Source organism: Athene cunicularia, assembly GCF_003259725.1.
Source record: "Athene cunicularia isolate RWA chromosome 14 unlocalized genomic scaffold, athCun1 chr14_part1, whole genome shotgun sequence".
In the NCBI taxonomy this organism is placed as follows: Eukaryota; Metazoa; Chordata; class Aves; order Strigiformes; family Strigidae; genus Athene; species Athene cunicularia.
Window position 1 is genome coordinate 5,291,462 of NW_020799118.1, and position 17,216 is coordinate 5,308,677.

General features: G+C 38.0%; 2 protein-coding genes across 3 annotated transcripts in view; both read left to right on the plus strand.

Annotated features, from left to right (window-relative positions):
• Window positions 1–16,260, plus strand: part of RRN3 (RRN3 homolog, RNA polymerase I transcription factor) — a 26,921-nt gene extending 10,661 nt beyond the window's left edge. The window contains exons 3-19 of one of the 2 annotated variants that reach the window (XM_026858881.1): window positions 96–206; window positions 718–774; window positions 2,432–2,521; window positions 2,609–2,738; window positions 3,213–3,272; window positions 4,195–4,258; window positions 4,729–4,798; window positions 6,480–6,578; window positions 7,767–7,862; window positions 8,365–8,500; window positions 9,433–9,563; window positions 10,692–10,822; window positions 11,664–11,848; window positions 12,407–12,515; window positions 12,951–13,103; window positions 14,067–14,154; window positions 14,837–16,260. In XM_026858881.1, the coding sequence (XP_026714682.1) occupies window positions 114–206; window positions 718–774; window positions 2,432–2,521; window positions 2,609–2,738; window positions 3,213–3,272; window positions 4,195–4,258; window positions 4,729–4,798; window positions 6,480–6,578; window positions 7,767–7,862; window positions 8,365–8,500; window positions 9,433–9,563; window positions 10,692–10,822; window positions 11,664–11,848; window positions 12,407–12,515; window positions 12,951–13,103; window positions 14,067–14,154; window positions 14,837–14,995 (1,851 nt within the window). In that variant the 5' untranslated portion in view covers window positions 96–113 and the 3' untranslated portion in view covers window positions 14,996–16,260. Of the gene's footprint in view, window positions 1–8; window positions 207–717; window positions 775–2,431; window positions 2,522–2,608; window positions 2,739–3,212; window positions 3,273–4,194; window positions 4,259–4,728; window positions 4,799–6,479; window positions 6,579–7,766; window positions 7,863–8,364; window positions 8,501–9,432; window positions 9,564–10,691; window positions 10,823–11,663; window positions 11,849–12,406; window positions 12,516–12,950; window positions 13,104–14,066; window positions 14,155–14,836 lie in introns of those variants that run through there. The other variant, XM_026858880.1, reaches the window with a different exon arrangement.
• Window positions 16,261–16,936: 676 nt separating this feature from the next.
• NTAN1 (N-terminal asparagine amidase) overlaps window positions 16,937–17,216 on the plus strand; it is an 8,519-nt gene continuing 8,239 nt past the window's right edge. Inside the window, exon 1 of the mRNA XM_026858725.1 lies at window positions 16,937–17,083. Coding sequence (XP_026714526.1) covers window positions 16,952–17,083 — 132 coding nt within the window. The 5' untranslated portion in view covers window positions 16,937–16,951. The remainder of the gene's footprint in view (window positions 17,084–17,216) is intronic.

Here is a 17,216-nt window from a genome sequence, read left to right on the forward strand (position 1 = left end):
GTGGTGGTGACGACGACTCCTGCCCGTGTGGCGTGGAGGGGGGCGCGTCGGACGGGGTGGGGCCCACGGGCGCTCACGCGACTTCGCCTTCCCTCAGGCGCGGAGCCGTGGCCATGCAGGGAGGGGACGAGTTCATCAGCTCCCCGCCGAAGAAGACGGTGCGGTTCGGGGGCACTCTGACGGATATCTTGCTGAAGTACGAAAAGGTGAGTGCGGCTCTACGCGGGGGGCTCCTCTTCTCCCCGGCCGCGCGCGGTGCCGGTGCACAAGCTCCTGGGGTGACATTCGGTGCGAAAGCCCGTTTCGTCTTACACAAGACCGAGTCTGAAGGCTTAGCGAAAAAAAAACCTGGAGGTGGCCCGAGTGCTCTAGGCTTGTGCCAGCCGGTTTTGCTGTGCAAGTGAAAAGATTTCCCCTGTGAGTCAACCTGAGTGACGTGCTGGATGGGTGCAGGGCCTGGCTTAGGCCAAGGGCTGTAAAGTGATCACGGCCCTGTCTGCAGGGAGAGCAGCCAAAAGTGACCCACTGCCTTCAGTTGTGTGTCAGGGACAGCACTCGGTTACTGCTGCTTCAGCCTTCCCTGAGCTTTCTTGCTTACTTGCGTTCTTCGTGTTACTGTTACAACAATATTAGGTTGTTCGGATACATTGATGAAATTTGTATTTTTTTCTGAGAAAAATATGAGTGTTGCTTACTTGCTTTTCTTTCCCCTTTTAGGGTGAGACCACGGATTTTGAGTTGTTAAAGCATCAGCTATCAGATCCAGACATAAAGGTAACAGTTTTGGTAGTAAGGGCTCTGCAAGTCATTCTGGTGCTTACCCAGATCCACTGCTTTAAACATTTAGCTGCATTTAACAGCTTTTGCTTTGTGGAAACTTAGCAGAATTAAAACTAAATTTTAAAAAGCGCAATTATTTATACACATGCATATCTTATATGTAGGATCTTGATGTCTCATGCTGACTGACCCCTTGCTCTTGAGCAAGAAACTTTTTGCTTTGTGATGGGGTCTTTGTTCCAGATACAGTCTTGCTTGTTTTACAGGATACTTCTGTAGATCAAACCATGGTTTCTGACTTTCACAGCCTTCAAGCTGCATGAATACCTTTTCCAGTTCTCACTAAAAACTTGTCTAATTAGGCAGTAAAATATATATACATTTAGTAGTTATATCCAGAAGTATTGTTTCATAGCTCTTCTGTGTAGCTGTGAGTATCCACCACATCTGCTGTCCTTTCTTTTCCTCTTTTTTTTTTTCTTTTAATTAAACTATAGAGCTGTGAGAAGAATGATGCAGGAAGCATAATGCTATATGGAGTTCCTTTTTAAAAAGGACATTTTGTAAAATACTTTGGGTTTAGCAGGCTTTGTGGAGCATACAGAATCACAGAATCATCTGGGTTGGAAAAGACCTTGAAGATCATCCAGTCCAACCATTAACCCAACACTGACAGTTCCCAACTCCACCAGATCCCTCAGCGCTGGGTCAGCCCGACTGTTCAACCCCTCCAGGGATGGGGACTCCCCCCCCGCCCTGGGCAGCCCAGCCCAACACCTGACAACCCGTTCTGGAAAGAAATGCTTCCTAATATCCAGTCTAAACCTTCCCTGGCGCAACCTGAGGCCATTCCCTCTTGTCCTATCGCTTGTTCCTTGGTTAAAGAGACTTATCCCCCCTCTCTGCACCCTCCTGTCAGGGAGTTGCAGAGAGCAATGAGGTCTCCCCTCAGCCTCCTCCAGACTAAACCCCCCAGTTCCCTCATCCGCTCCCCATCAGACCTGTGCTCCAGACCCTGCACCAGCTCCGTTGCCCTTCTCTGGACACGCTTGAGTCATTCAGTGTCATTTTTGGGGTGAGGGGCCCAAAACTGAACACAGTAACTGATGTGCGGCCTCACCAGTGCCAAGCACAGGGGTGAGATCCCTTCCCTGTCCCTGCTGGCCACACTATTGCTGATATAAGCCAGGATGCCATTGGCCTTCTTGGCTACCTGGGCACACTGCTGGCTCATGTTCAGCCCGGTATCACTGTAAAATTTTCTGTGTAGATTTGCTGCTGTTTCAGTATCTGTCTTGTTTCAAGACTTTAATGCCCCTTCCAGTTAAACTAGAGCAAAAAGCAAAGAAAATTATGATTGAATGTCATTTCTTCTAAACGTGCTCTGTGTGAATGAAGTTTGCATGCCGTGCTGAGTCTTAACTTAAGCCTTCCAGGCAGACTGTTGGTTTAGAAGTTGGTATGCATTTATTCTTGCATTCAAGAAATTGTATTAGTTAGGACAAAACTTAAAGAAATTCCTTGCAGGTTAATGTGAAAACAATTTGTATTTACCATCTTAATCTCTGGCTTTTAGGGATTTTCTTTTTTTTCTAGTAATACTTAATACTGTTTATTGGAATAGTTACCTGTTTTTTCTGCTTGTTTTAAGGATGCCCAGATCATTAATTGGCTGCATGAATTTCGATCTTCTGTTGCGTATTTGACCAAAGAGCGTGAACAGCTGGTCAGAATTTTGCTGGTAAATATCTGTTTGTTACATGGGAAGATTAAGAATTTAGTACTCAAAACATGTTTCTTTGACGTCTTGGTCTTTGCTTACATTCAGAAGCTGCCATGGTTGAGAAGAAGCCGAGAGGTGGTAGAAGAATATCTGGGTTTTCTTGGCAATCTAGTGTCAGCACAAACTGTCCATCTTAGGCCATGCCTCCGGATGATTGTATCACAGTTTGTCCCCCGTAAGTTACTTTTCTTGTAAGCTCCTTTGTTTGCTTATGAAAATACCTTTTCTAGATAACTTCTGTATAAATATCATGCATGACACAGTTCATTTTTGGGTTGGGTTTTTTTTCCTGTTGACTATTTCTTAATGTGAATAGCCGAGTTGTGATACAGATAGTTTTCTGTGCCTATATTTTAGAAGACATATTCTAGTGGCTAATACAGACCCCATTTACAAAGATGTCTTGGAAAGGGATGAACTCTGCAATGTTGTTGTTACTAAAAACCAAAAGCTGTGGTGAGGACTGCCAGATGTTCTCAAGAGCCTCCTGGTTCTGTGAATGAAATAGGGTTTTTTTATGAGTTTATTTTAGAAAGTCTTGTGGATAATTTTGATGCTTTAATCCTGATGAAAACTGTTGCCCAGTGTGTTTGATTTGAATTGAAACTGTTTTGTACAATTTTGATACAATTATCTCATTTTTTGCTAGCTCGCATAACCATCAGAGAAGGTGATGTGGATATTTCAGATTCTGATGATGATGATGAAAGTAAGTATAAAGGAAGCATGGCTTATATATGCTGCTGTAATACCTTTACTAATGAGGTATACAGTGCATGTTGCTCCTTTTTTACAAAATTAACTTAACGCTAAGAAACAGTACATCCTTAAATTCCAAAGTCAAAGACTTTCTTGGACTCAAATCAGTGTTGTGGTGGCCCACTCCTTGTTACTTCCAAAATATTCCTGTTGGTGCAGTATCTGTAGAAATAAGACAATGCATAGGAAAACATTCCTAGATCTAGATTGTTTCAAAGCCAAAGAAAATTTAGGAATTACTTTGTTTGCCATTTTATTTACCTCAATAAAACTAGGTAGTTTGGGGGATTCTTGAGTCTTTTTTTGTTGTCTCCCTGTGGTAAGCTCAAATACAATTGATACTTAAGAATGCCACATAATTAGTGTGTTAAGACAAATAGCTAAATGTCTTTCAAGAATTTAATGTTTTCTTATCTTGAATGTTGAAATGAATTTCAGTTCAGATGACACAACTACTCTTCTGCTGTTCACTTGTGACACTGAATAAAAAAGCCTGCTGTAGAAGTCTAATTAGCTGTAGAGTTACGGAGTTGGATTTAACATATCTTCTAAATATTTGCGTATTGTGGGCTAAATTTTGAATTTCCAAGTTTAGCATTCAGTATGAGAGTGTGTAACAACACCAGGTCTTGGGGCTGGCAGCACATTCAGAGTTTACTGATTGCAATACCATGAATTTAATTTGAAATTACTTTTCATGCTTATTTTGGTAGTAAGGCAGTTCAGCTTCAAAACAAAACACTCACTCAGAATTTTGGCAAATGCAATTTCCTTGGGAATCTCTGCTCTTTAGTTGCTATGGTCTACTTTTGCTGGTTCCTGATTTAGTTTTATGTAACCAAATGCATAAGAGTACATTTTTCTTTCTCTAGACCTTCCTGAAAACTTTAATACATGCCATAGAGCACTGCAAACTGTTGCAAGATATGTTCCTTCGTAAGTATATAATCCCATGGGTTTGTGTGCCCTTTCCTTGTAGATTTAAAGCTTGTGAATGAATTTACTTTTTTCCCTTTTAATTGAAATACAATATTTAGTCTCATTGCATGATTTTTCCTAATATTCGCTAAGTGGTGTAATGCTGTATCCAATTATGAAATTTCTGTGGACATCAGCAGCTGAAAATCCTGTTAATGGAAACGGGAAGTAGGGAAAGTCATGTTTATAGAAATGTATTTAAAGTGGCTTCTAATAAGTCCACAGTGAAAGTTTGGTGCTTATTATCTATTTGGTGATCCTTGCAAAACAGGTTTTATACTATTACTTACCTTTAAATTAAAGTTACTGTGAAATAAGCTTATTCCAGTCTGTCTTTAAAGTGCTGGACCTTCAATATTTGCTCTCCTGGTAATAACCTATAACTTTCAGGTTTGTTTTTGTTGATTTCTTTGTTTTTTAAATTGTAGGACACCACAGTTTCTTATGCCCATACTTGTGGAAAACTTTCCTTTCATTAATAAATCAGAAAGAACTCTGGTAAGAGCTGTGAATATTTTTGTTTATTTGTTCTTTTGTTTTCTAATGTATAAATATAGTCTGTAGTATGACAACTGATTTGGTGCATTCAATGAAGATTTTTGATTGTATTGTTTAAAAATCTTGTTATTTTAAAATATTTTTATATATATATGGGTGTGCCTGTTTAGTACAAGGTTCTCCAAGCATACTTAGGTTCCTTGTGCATAAGCATTATGCTAGTCTTTGATGACATAGCTGCATATCTTTTCCACAGGATTGCTTTCTTAGTCAATGCACAAGATGGACCTCTTTGACGATGAATCTCAGGGTTGTATAGAAAGGAGATGGTAGGATACTGTCTCATTTGCTGTCAAAACTGGGAAGTATTTATTGGAAGAGCAGGGGATTTGATAAGCAGTCAGAAAGCAATGGATGTTATAGGTGAAATCCAAGTTGCCAGTAGCATAAGGTGTTCAGTTGTTTTATTGCATCTTTGGTATAGTGCTCCTGTGTGGTGAAAAACAAGCTGGTAACTTGACAGGTTACGGCTGTTGTATGATCTTTATATTTACTTATTCCGACTTGATGTACTGGCAGAGCCCTGCTCCACCAGCCAAGTTCAGTTGGAGCTGTGTTTTGAACTCATCAAGTGCTGAAAAACCCCTGAAGTTCTTTGTATACCTTGCTAGTTTTTTATGGGGTTTTGTTTTTTGTTTTTGTTTTTTAAATCCAAATAACTTAGGCATCAGTTCTCTGTCTGTAAAATGAGGGGGATAATAGCTCTTACAAGGTGTTAGGAGAAGTTTTATTTATTTATTTATATAGCAGCTCAGTGAGGAGCAGGTCATGAAGAAGTTCATAACTGTTTTCAGGACAGGGTTCAAATGACATGTAATAAAAATATGGTCCATGCATTGTTGTTAAATATTCCCAATTTATACGTTCTCGTTAAACTAGCGCTATCCATTTTATGGACTGAGTGAGCTACATGGCCTGTGGAAAAATCATATGTGCTCATGTAATTAAAGGTTGTGTTATAATGTATATTCACAAAGAGACTATGGTGTACTTAAATGTGGTGCTTTACCTGATTTTATGTATTGACTTGACAGTTTTGCTATATGAAAGTTGCAGCCTTGTCTTTTGTACTTAGGTGTGTATACATGGGTGGGCACGTGCACGCTCACAGAACTTCTGTTACCTGTTTGAATTCTAATCAGAATGACTCTTAGGAACCTAACCTGTGGAATTTAGAATTGTTGTTGATATAGTATAATAACATGAAATAAAGATGTACTCAGTCTCACTTTAAACAGTTCTACTAAAGCTGGTTCTAGATGTAGTGAGGAGTATGCTTGTTTTAATTTTCCAAAAGTTTAGATGTAAACTCCTATGGAAACAAATAACTTTTCTCATAGAATATTTATATGCTTTCTGCCTAGAGATAGTTGGAAAAATTTGCATGGAAATAGTAGATTAAAAGCAATTGATAACACACCTTAACAACTGAAGATTGATGTTTGGTTTATACATGAACTTATTCTAGATTGAATAAACAGAATAAACCAGAAACAGTCTGTTTAAACCTGTTTCTGGCTCTTTAGATAACAAATCAAGAAACTTGTTTCCTAAAAATCTTTAACAGAAATTAGACATTCTGTTAACATTATTACAGATATCAATTAATTTTGTGTTATAGGAATGTTATGTTCATAACCTGCTACGAGTTACGGTGTACCTTCCAACTCTGAGGCTTCAAATTCTGGAGCTTATTATTGAACAGCTGTTGAAGTTGGATGTAAGTTTGTTCTGTATCATCTTTTAAGGAAGCTTGGTTAAAATACAGAGTAGAAAATTGAATATGCGTCAGTGTTAAGCTCAACTAAAATATGTTGCAACAGTCCTCATGATCATGAGTATAAACCCAACCAAATTTACACTCCATTCCCAATCCTGGAATGTTCCCACACCTGAGGGATGTGTACTGTTATACCCTTGTCCTGGTTTCAGCTGAGACAGAGTTAATCTTCCTAGTAGCTGGTACAGCACTGTGTTTTGAATTCAGTGTGAGAATAATGTTGATAACACACTGATGTTTTAGTTGATGCTAAGTAGTGCTTACAATAACTCAAGGATTTTTCAGTTCCCAAGCTCTGCCAGCAGGCAGGGGCACAAGAAGCTGGGAGGGAGCATGGCCGGGAGAGCTGACCCGAACTAGCCAAAGGGCTATTCCATACCACAGGGCGTTGTGCTCAGTGCAGAAACTGGGGGAGTTGGCTGGGGGGCAGATCGCTGCTGGGGCATCAGTCAGTCAGCAACTGCATCGTGCATCACTTGTCTGTCTCGGGCTTTATTTCTTTCTCTCTTTTTATCTTCCTTTTCATTGCTATTATTATTATTGCTATTATAATATTTTATCGTTGTTATTATGTTTTATTTTAGTTATTAAACTGATCTTACTTCAGTCTGCGAGTTGGTTTTTGTTTTTTTTCAATTGTCTTTCCCATCCCACTGGGAGTGGGGAGGAGCAAGAGAGCAAGCAGCTGCATGGTGTTTAGCTCCTGGCTGGGATTAAACCACAACAACTCTGGAATCTCCATGCCAGAATCAAAACAACTGTTTCATGGTGATCAGTGTTTATGTGCAGAGAATGTGCTTCTCTTTGTGTGGTTGATCTGTTTTATCATCCCTTTGAAGTAAGAGGATTTACAGTCTTAAAAAAGATGGAAGGGGTAGCATTATAAATGATTAAGGCTTTTTAATTTGGAGAACTTCAGCATATGACAGTCTGGGGAAAGCTTATATTCTGGAGGTAAAGTTTCAGGCAGTTTGGAGTGTGTGTATTACATATCATTATGTTTATTTAGTTAAGGACAAAATCTAGTCTAGAAGTTACTCATGTTGTCATTTCTTATATAAATGATAAAAAATATTTCATATTATTGTCATGGTCTTCTAAAAATTAATTTATTGTTTGCAACTGCAGGTTAGCAGTCCACAGCAAGATATTGAAGATGCTGAAGAAACTGCTCATAATGCTAACAGTGAGGAAAAATCTACAGAGGAGGGACTTTTTGACATGGTTGGCTATCTTGTTCTAATAAAAGATTTTTAGTAAACTTTTCACTTTTGAGTTGGCTGTGAGCTGAGACAGTGTAGGAATACGTTATTGCTTTGTCATTAACTGCACTGCAAACTGAGACAGTGTAGGAATATGTTACTGCTTTGTTGTTACTGTACTGCACACAGCTCTTGAAACCTGAACAGCTGACAAATGAGTAATGTGTTCTCTGGGTGTTGACTTTATTCATGTAAATACCCAATGTACATGCAGTGAGTCAATTCCACTGTGAAAAAACTCAAGCAGCTATACATAGAACTAATGAAACAATTCATGATGATTGGCTTAGTTTACGAAAATTTGTTTACACAAAGCTGTGTAATTAGATACTACTTTTTTTTTAAAAAAAAGACAAAACTTTAGCATATCAATGAAAGAGAAATTTTGTTTCGCTTTCCCTGTAGTTGATGTCTTTATGATGTTGTGTATATAAAAGCTACATGGCTGCCATTTTCTCTACCAGGAGGAAGATGAAGAAAGAAAAGGAAACAAAGTTGTCTCTTCCAGCAGTGAGAGAATGGCCCATCCACTTGCAGAGCGCCTTGATATTTTGATGACCACTCTGTTTTCCTATATTAAAGATATTTGCCATGTGGATGGTAAGAACACTTGAACTATAACCAGATTTGCTGTTTTGCTAACAAGTAAGAAAAACGTAACAGGATTTCTTGCTTTCTGCTGCTGCAAGATAGAGCCCTCACCCTTTAGGGCAGAATTCTGCCATCAGCAGACTGTAGTCTCCATTCCTGCATCTGCCCAGTGTTATTGGCAGAGGATGCGACAATATATTTATGACTTTAAAGGTTTAGTCTTCAGTTGGAGACATTCTGATTATATAAATACGACACTGTATCCAAACTGTTGCATTACAGCCTATAAGGTTAAATAGTTTTGTTTTTCAATGTGCTAGAAAATTTAGGGGATTAGAGGTATTTTCTGATTAACCCTAGTGTTTTATCATTTGCTCTACTCTATTGCTTTGAATATTAGAATTATGAATCCTTTTGACATCACAAAGACTGGAAGTAGATTAAAACAACCAGCCATGTCACTTAGTTGGAATTGTTACAGCAAGACTTTGTGTTATAGGAAAAAACCTGAAAGAAATGTCTTGCACTGGCATTTATTAAGGGCTTGAATTTCTTATATTTATATATTTAAAACAGAATATTTAGAAACCATTTTGCTATCTACTTCATGTAAGTCAGGTCATTTATTTCTTAGTGTTTTCTTCTGGCTCTTCTGATTTAACACATTGAAAAGTTTGCATGTCTGCCAGTTTTGTGTGTGTGTGCACGCACACACAGATATTCTTCGTATATACCACCGTAAAAAGCAGTAGAGCTGAAGGCCTGGAACATCTGACTATAAATATTTTTTAGATGTCTGATAAGCCTAGAAGTCAGCTTGGCAGTGTTTCTTTACATATTTCTTACTGGTTTAGAAAGATATGCCAGTTCTGCAGCATGAGGGCAGGAAAAAAACCCTGAAATGGCTCATTTTGTTTGTTTTCTTTTTTTTTGTTGCATAGGCAAGCTTGATATCAACAACACAAAGGATTTGTATCGGGATCTGGTTGCTGTTTTTGACAAACTGATTTTACCAACCCATGCTTCATGTCATGTACAGTATTTCATGTTTTACATCTGTAGCTTTAAATTGGTGAGTAGAAGCTGTTTTTAAGATACAGTGTCTTATGTCATTTCTGCATCCTTGTATTGACTTTTTTTACAAAACATAGTTGTTTTCTGCAGTAATTCTAGTCTGATTCATTAGTATCTTTGCTTTCTTTTCCTTCTCTGTTACTCCCTTTTTAAAGCTTTTCTTTATGTGGTTGCTCTTCCTATGTTGTTCATAAACTGCGAACAGATGGAATCTAAGCTATTGTGAAGGAACTTGCTTAACAGACCTGTTGTACAAAAATCAGTTGTACTCTTGAACCTGAGACACAGTGCTCCAGCAAGCTTCATAAAGATACTGTCTGTGTTAGCTCTTCAGTTTGAAAATCAAGTCTGCTGTTTGTTCCCTCCCTCATTTTCCCACCTCTCAACAAACTACTGTTTCTTTTACTGTATTACAATAAGAACACGCGTACTTTTTGCGTAAGTATAACTAAAGATCCGGTTAAGCTAATGCCCTGTTTCTGACAGTGGTGAATAATGGATGTGTTGGAAAGAATATCAGAATGAGGTGAGGATGTTATGATGCTTTGCTAGAATACCCTCTCAGCCTCTAGCAGCAGTTTGGTAACTTCCTGAGCCAAAGTGTTGTTCTTTCATGGTAACAGCACACGAGGGAGAAATTTAAAGAGAAAATACCTCATGATACTACACTTTTTGTACTGATGTGAATTTTTGGGATCATTAATTTCTTTGGCAAAAAGTTCGACGATGTAACTGTTAAAGGTGAAGAATCACTTTTGTTTCTCTAAATTCATCTTCCTGCTATTTTTGTTGGATGTCCCTGACCTCTTCTACTACAAGAGACAGTAAACAGTCACTTCATGTTTACCTTCTTACTGCTCTTGTTTTTAAACACTTCTTGTGTATCTATTCCTGACTTTTTGCTAGACTTCAGATTCCATTTACTTTTTACAGTAAGTGTAGAAAGTCACAGAAAAGAGTGCTCTTCCATCATGTGTAGGAATAGTTATTTACTACAGTTATAAGTAGATTTTATTTTTTTTAAATGGTTTGGTCATGGAAATTACATGAATTGTGTATTAAGAATCTATTACTTAAACAGCATCATCAGTGTAACAACTCATGATTTTGTGTATCTTGTTTCCAGGGGTTGGCTGAAGCATTTTTAGACCATCTTTGGAAAAAACTGCATGATCCAAACAATCCTTCAGTGATCAGGCAGACTGCTGGGAGTTATATTGGCAGCTTCTTGGCAAGAGCTAAATTTATTCCAGTTGTGTAAGTTGTTTTGATATATGAGTGGAACCAAACAATTTATGGTGATTGTCAAGGTTAAGTACAGAATTCACAGAATGCACAGAGTCTTCTATTCCCACTGCCTTGGTAGTAAGCCTAAATCAATAGTGTCATTTGTCCTTTCTACAATACTGTTTCAGTATTGTCTTGAAGTTTCCAGGAAAGTTTTGCATTTACAGAGTGCAGACTAGTGACTTGCTGTTTAAGGCTTCACTTACCAAGAAATGGTGAGTACAGATAGGTTATGTTGACTTCAGGAAGAGTCATGGATGCCCGATATATCTGATGTTCAGATATTTTTAATTCCCTATCTTGGGCATTTTATGTAGACACTGAGACAGGGAAGTCAAGTGTTCTAGTATTTTGATACAGATAGATTAAGATACCTTAGCAGATGGGTGAAAATGTCATCTTTTCCATGTACATGTTGTATATTTGTATGGTGTTCTGGGCAGGCGTGGTGTCTTCAATGTTGAACTTAATTTGATACTGGAATTACTTGTTGGACATGGGAGGCATTTCTCTCTATATATTACCTGTAGCTTGGAATTCTGATCATTTACTGTGTTTCACATGTAACGTGTTCACAGATTCATCTCTTCTGGCATCTTATGCTTTCACTGACTGGGGTTTTCAGTGCTGATACATTGATTCATTTTATGCTGAGATAAATGAGACAGCTCGTAACAGATTCTCCTTTTTTACAATGAGGTTTTCTTGCTGATGTTTTTATTACCACTGGGATCCTTGAATACTTGTTTAACATCTTTTCTATACTATTTTAGATGCTATTTTTACACCTTTTTCCCCCTCTCCATTATAGTACAGTAAAAGCATGCCTGGATCTCCTGGTGAACTGGATTCATAAATACATCGATAACCAGGATACAGGGGCTAATGCTTTCTGTGATGTAGCTCTCCATGGGCCATTTTATTCTACATGTCAGACAGTGTTCTATACATTTATTTTCCGTCATAAGCAACTTCTAGATGGAAACTTAAGGAAAGGTGAGTATATTAGGTTTGAATGGTATTGGGATTCATTTGCAAGTGTTACTGTTGATGTGTTTTGTAACAGTCAATTCTATCAAGTATCTGAGGGCAAGTAAATAAAATGAGATAGCTTGTACACCTGTTGAGCTACCAAGCTAAATAATCTTTTTTTTTTTTTTTTCCCCTACTGTTGAAAAAAATGCTGGTAACTCAACATTGATATCTGGCCCACTATTGAACGTGTTTGAATTCCAGCTATATAAAACTAGTGTGGGCTTCAGTTAACAATCTGTCTTGATGATTCTGTGCCTCTGTCAGTCCCTGTAATGGGTGTGTGCATGTAGTGTCTGTTAGAAGGATCTCTGGGCTGTGGCAGGTTACCATTATTTAGAGTAGCTTTTCTGCTAAACAAGCTGTGGCCTGGATTTTTTTGATTTATTGTAAGCAGATGCCCTAGGATGTTCTTCTGTGGTGTTGAGCAGAGTGCAGGCTGGTCAGACTGGAAATTCTTAAAAATTAAGTTCATCTTACATCATATATAACCTGTATTTGTCAATTGTCCTTATTTTCAAGGTCTGTCATATTTGCAGAGTTTAAATTTTGAGCGCATTGTCATGTGTCAGCTAAACCCCCTGAAGATTTGTATACCCACTATTGTGAACTTGTTTGCTGCCATTACCAGGTACCTACTCATTTAATTTGATTTCAGCTTGATAAAGATATTTGTGTGTGCATGCCTAAAATCAGCACAGTACTTGGAACGTGGGTTTTGTTAGGCACAATATTGAGTATTATCTAAGACAGCTCATAGGACACTGCCCATATTCTAGGTGGGATAAGTTCAGTTTCAATGAAGACCTATGGTACTGTAAGACTGATTGCTTTTTGTTAGAGCCAATATGATTCTACTTGGAGTGAAGTTTCTAAGAGTGCATAGGAAGAGAATAGTCTCCTTACCTTTTGACTATCTTGAAAACTAGTATCAGTGGGAAAATGGAAGATAGAAATTATGTTTGTTAAAAAATAACTTTGTATTTTAATACTGTCTGAAATTCTTGCTTTTGATGTGCTAGAAACGCTTATCTTTTTTTTTTTTTTTTTAATTACGTTTTTAAAGGAAATACCAATTGGTGTTCTGCTACACAATTATTGAGAGGAACAACAGGCAGTTTATACCGGTGGTTCGGAGTGGCGCTGGGGGTGACCTTGTGCAGACATGCACTAACCCGCTTGACAGTTTCTTCCCCTTTGATCCCTACATACTCAAAAGGTATAGTTTAAAAATAACTAATTTCTGCCATGTAGAAAATAATGAACTAAAACTGTAAGAAACTGTCAGTGTTTCTACAGTTCACTTCCTTACCTGATATTTAATACCTTTCATGTTGCGTATCTTAACTAGAGATTGTCAAAGGTTTGAATTGAAATTTATCCCCACTGTGGCATATAGCGATGAGGAAGCAACAGGACCCAGTTTTGTGGAAGGTCTAGTTAAGATGTTTGGTGACTTTTCTTTTGGTTTTCCTTGTTTTAAGCAGTCTCTAAAATATCATAATGCTAGCTTAATACATATTTTGTTGGAGTTGTGGTGGTGTGTTGTTTGGTTTGGGTTTTTTGCACCTTGAGAGTATTGCTTCTTGATTGGAGACTTCAGTTTATTTAAAATATCTTGCTTTTTTAATGAAAAGTGGATTATTTTGAGGTTTTCAAAATCTCTAACACTATGATGCTTTAATTGGTTTTTAATATTAGAGGGCAACATTCTGGCTTTTTTTGTCTCTTGAAAAAAAAAATCTGTCTCCACAGAATGGAGACCTTTCTTAGAAGTAGAAATTATTAATAATTGTAGTAACGGATACTATTAAATTATATAAAATTACATCTCCTGTATGTGTGCATCTATAATGTTAATAATAATAAAATTATTCAAAAATTTGGAAGAAAACTAGACTTACTTGTGAGCATAGTGTAGCTGTTAAAAATATCTGTCAAGGTATTAGGAGGACTGACTGTTTCAAAACTCAAGCAAATAATTGTAATTTGTACTATGAGCAAAATGGAGTTATTTCTTCATGGGATTAATTGGAGATGATATAGGGATTAATGGAATAGTTTGTAAAACCCTACAGAGGGCTATCAAAATGCCAAGTATTTAATACTGTATTATTAAAATGAAATAACTATGACTTTTCTGAATACATTAGTTCTTACTGTGTTTTAATTCCTTTTTCAGATCAAAGAAGACCATTGATCCTTTTTATCAGTTTTGGGAAGAACTGAGTGCTGAAGATCTTGAGAATCTAAAGAAACCCATTAAAAAGGTAATCTTTTCTGATCAAAATGCAGTTCAGCTCTTGCCAAATCTCTTATCAGCTGCTTCTATTGCAGGATTAATTTTTTTTAGTAGATACGAGTACACTAAACATTTAGGAGAAACTGTGATTGAAATTTGGAAGCTTTAGGGAGTGATCTGCCCTTGCTTTGAGAACACTTTTCCCCTCTTCTGCAGAAGAGTTAGTTTGGCAGCACAGGACCGCTGTGAACACTTATGAACACTCTCCGAATGGGAAACCCACTTTGTAGATATGAATTAGTTCTGTATTTTGTAATGAGAGTACATATAATTTTCTTACCATTACAGCTAGTTACGACAACTGTAGTACAACCCAAATCCTGAATTATCTCCTTCTAAAGCTCCTATGTAGTCTGTTTACCTTCTTGCAGAATGTCTATCCTATGTCAGATTTTGAGTCCTTCAAATTATGTGCTTTTCTTTCCTGCCCATGATAACTTGTAAAAACACTTTATGGTGTTGTAGCTTTGTTAACTGGTAACTTTATAAACTTTTCTGTAGCATTTTGATTAGCAGATTTGATTATTGCAACATTTCAGAACTTATTTTAGAAATACCCTTTTTGGTCTCAGCATTCATTACTTCTGTCAAATCTTAATAGACACCTGGAGTATCTCTCTGCTGTCACTGATCCTTTTAAATTTATGCAGGGTACTTCTGAAGATGAAGATGATGACTTTTTGAAAGGAGAAACCCCTCAAAATGATGGTGTGGTTGGAATTGCTCCAAATTCTTACGAGTCAAATACCCGGAGCCCAGTGAGCAGCATTGGCTCTCCTCCAGAGTGTTTTGTGCCATACCCTCAATGACATGGAGAATCAGAAGTGAAAAGGTTGAAAATTGTGTGCAATTTTTTGCTCTGTAAAGAGACTTCAGCCCAACTTACCAAACTGGCGAATGTTTAAGTGACTACATTTAAGAGAAATTATTGTTTCTTAATCATCAGATTTTTAAATATATGTTACGATAAAGTCGTATGTTGCTAGAAAAGCTTATAGAATAAATAGGGTGATATTTTACAAATTTCACATTGAAATGGTTTTTATGACTTACAAGGATTTTCTGTAGTTTTTCCTGACTTAAAAGATTTGTTTACTAATGTTTCTCTACAAGGTTTTATATATCAGGGGTGAAATTCTGGTCGATCTTCCTACTGATTTATGTGGGGACCAGAATTCCATTGTCAGTATTCAAACTGTACTCTGACTGGTTTCAAAGCAATGGTGTGATCCCACGATAGGGAAGCCGTGAATCAAGTCTGACTGATTCTTTTGCACACATCTCTTAAGCTTTTCCTATCTGTAGAACAGTCTTTGGTAAAGCCACTTGATAGTGGAAAGTATATTCAGATGATAAGCATTAATGACTCCTTAAACTGTAGCTAACACACAACTTTCCCAGCTATGACAGTTCAGAGTTGTAAAAGTGATGATTATTGGAACTGTTGAAAATGGAGTAGCTGAATCTATGATTTGTAGATAGTTTTCTTTCATGTGCTTGTGAAGCACTGTGAGACAAGTATTTATTTTCAGGATTTGGAGTTTATATGTGAATGTTGAAAATACAAAAAAAAATTTTGTCGAAAGGAAGTGATGTTGTCACTGGTGTCCTTGTGCTGTCTGTGTTGGTGTAGAGTTTCTCTGCATAGATTTCCTGTCTTTTCATGATTGCTGGCTTTTAGAGTAGGAATATAAACAGTGGAAAAAAATGTTATTTGTGTGATTTTATGCATTTGGGACTAAACTCTTAATTGCCCTCTTTAGAATCTTAACTTGGAGGCTTTGAAGACAACCTTTTTGTTCAGAGCCAATAAATATTGTTGCAAACAGTGTAATTCTTAAACCTTTGAAAAAACACATCTCTATGTAACTAAGGATCTCTCTGTGTAGTCTAGCTTCTCAAAGTTAGGATGTTTGTTCTGGCAGTCTGCAAAAATGACTTTTTGGGATGATACTGCAAAATGCATCAGTGGATCTGTTTCTTACTGGATAAATTGAGACAGTTTTGTTTTTAATTTTAGTCCTCTTTACTGTCAGTCCTGAGTAATAAAAAATAGATTTCTGTCTTGAAGTAATTGCATTCTCTGCCAGCATGGAAGAACTTTTCCCACATCAACAGCAAACAAAACATCATTTGAAAGCTGCCTCTTTCTGTTCTTTCACTATTACATCTTTAGCAACGTAGCAGCCATGTCTTAAAAAATGAGGCTGTGTGAAACTTTCCAAGTTGTAACACCAGGTATGTGATTCAGGAACTTTGTGTCTTACTGAGAGTGAAAAAAGAAAGGTAAGTGCTGTGAAGTATAACGTAAGCAAATATGCTGACATGGAACTGTCTATACTGAAGTTACACAATTAACATTCATATACTTAAAGGGATTTGCTTAAAGATTCGGGTGGGAACTCCACAGTGCTTCTGTAACCTTTTCTGTGCTGGATCTGGTTTGCGTGGTGTCACCGCAGACCGGTGAGCTGGCAGGTGCTGGCACTTTGCTAAGGAGATTTTGTTCCATAAATACCACCAGTATTGCAAGGAAAGCTGATTCGGAAGTGGAAATTTTGCCTTGCCCGAGAAGCACAATGTATCTTTCGAAGAAAATATCTGCTGTAGCTGTTTTAATTTTGTGAAAATCGCTTTGGAAAGGTAGAGCTAGGCTGCTGGGGTTGTTCCTCTCTGTTGGTTGTGCCCGCTGCCCTGGCTGTCGGCTCCCTGCGCAGTGAATTTAACTCCGCTGCTGCCGCGATTGCGTTTCTCACTGTTTGTGCATGGGCAACTGGAGGAAAAATCCCTGGTCTGTAAAGGAAAAACAGCCGTCTCGGGAGCGCCTGAAAATTTCACTTTGTGGTTGCTGGGGCTGGCGAACAGCGGCACGGGTTACCTGTCGGTTTGGGGCTGTCGTGGGTATTTCCACAGCGGCTTCTGGCGGATAAGCTCGCGGTCGCGGGAGGGGTTTTCCGTTACGCTAAAACGGCCCCAGGCGGTCCCGCCGCCGGGCTCGGTTCCCGCGGGCGGTGCCGCCGCCCGGTCCGG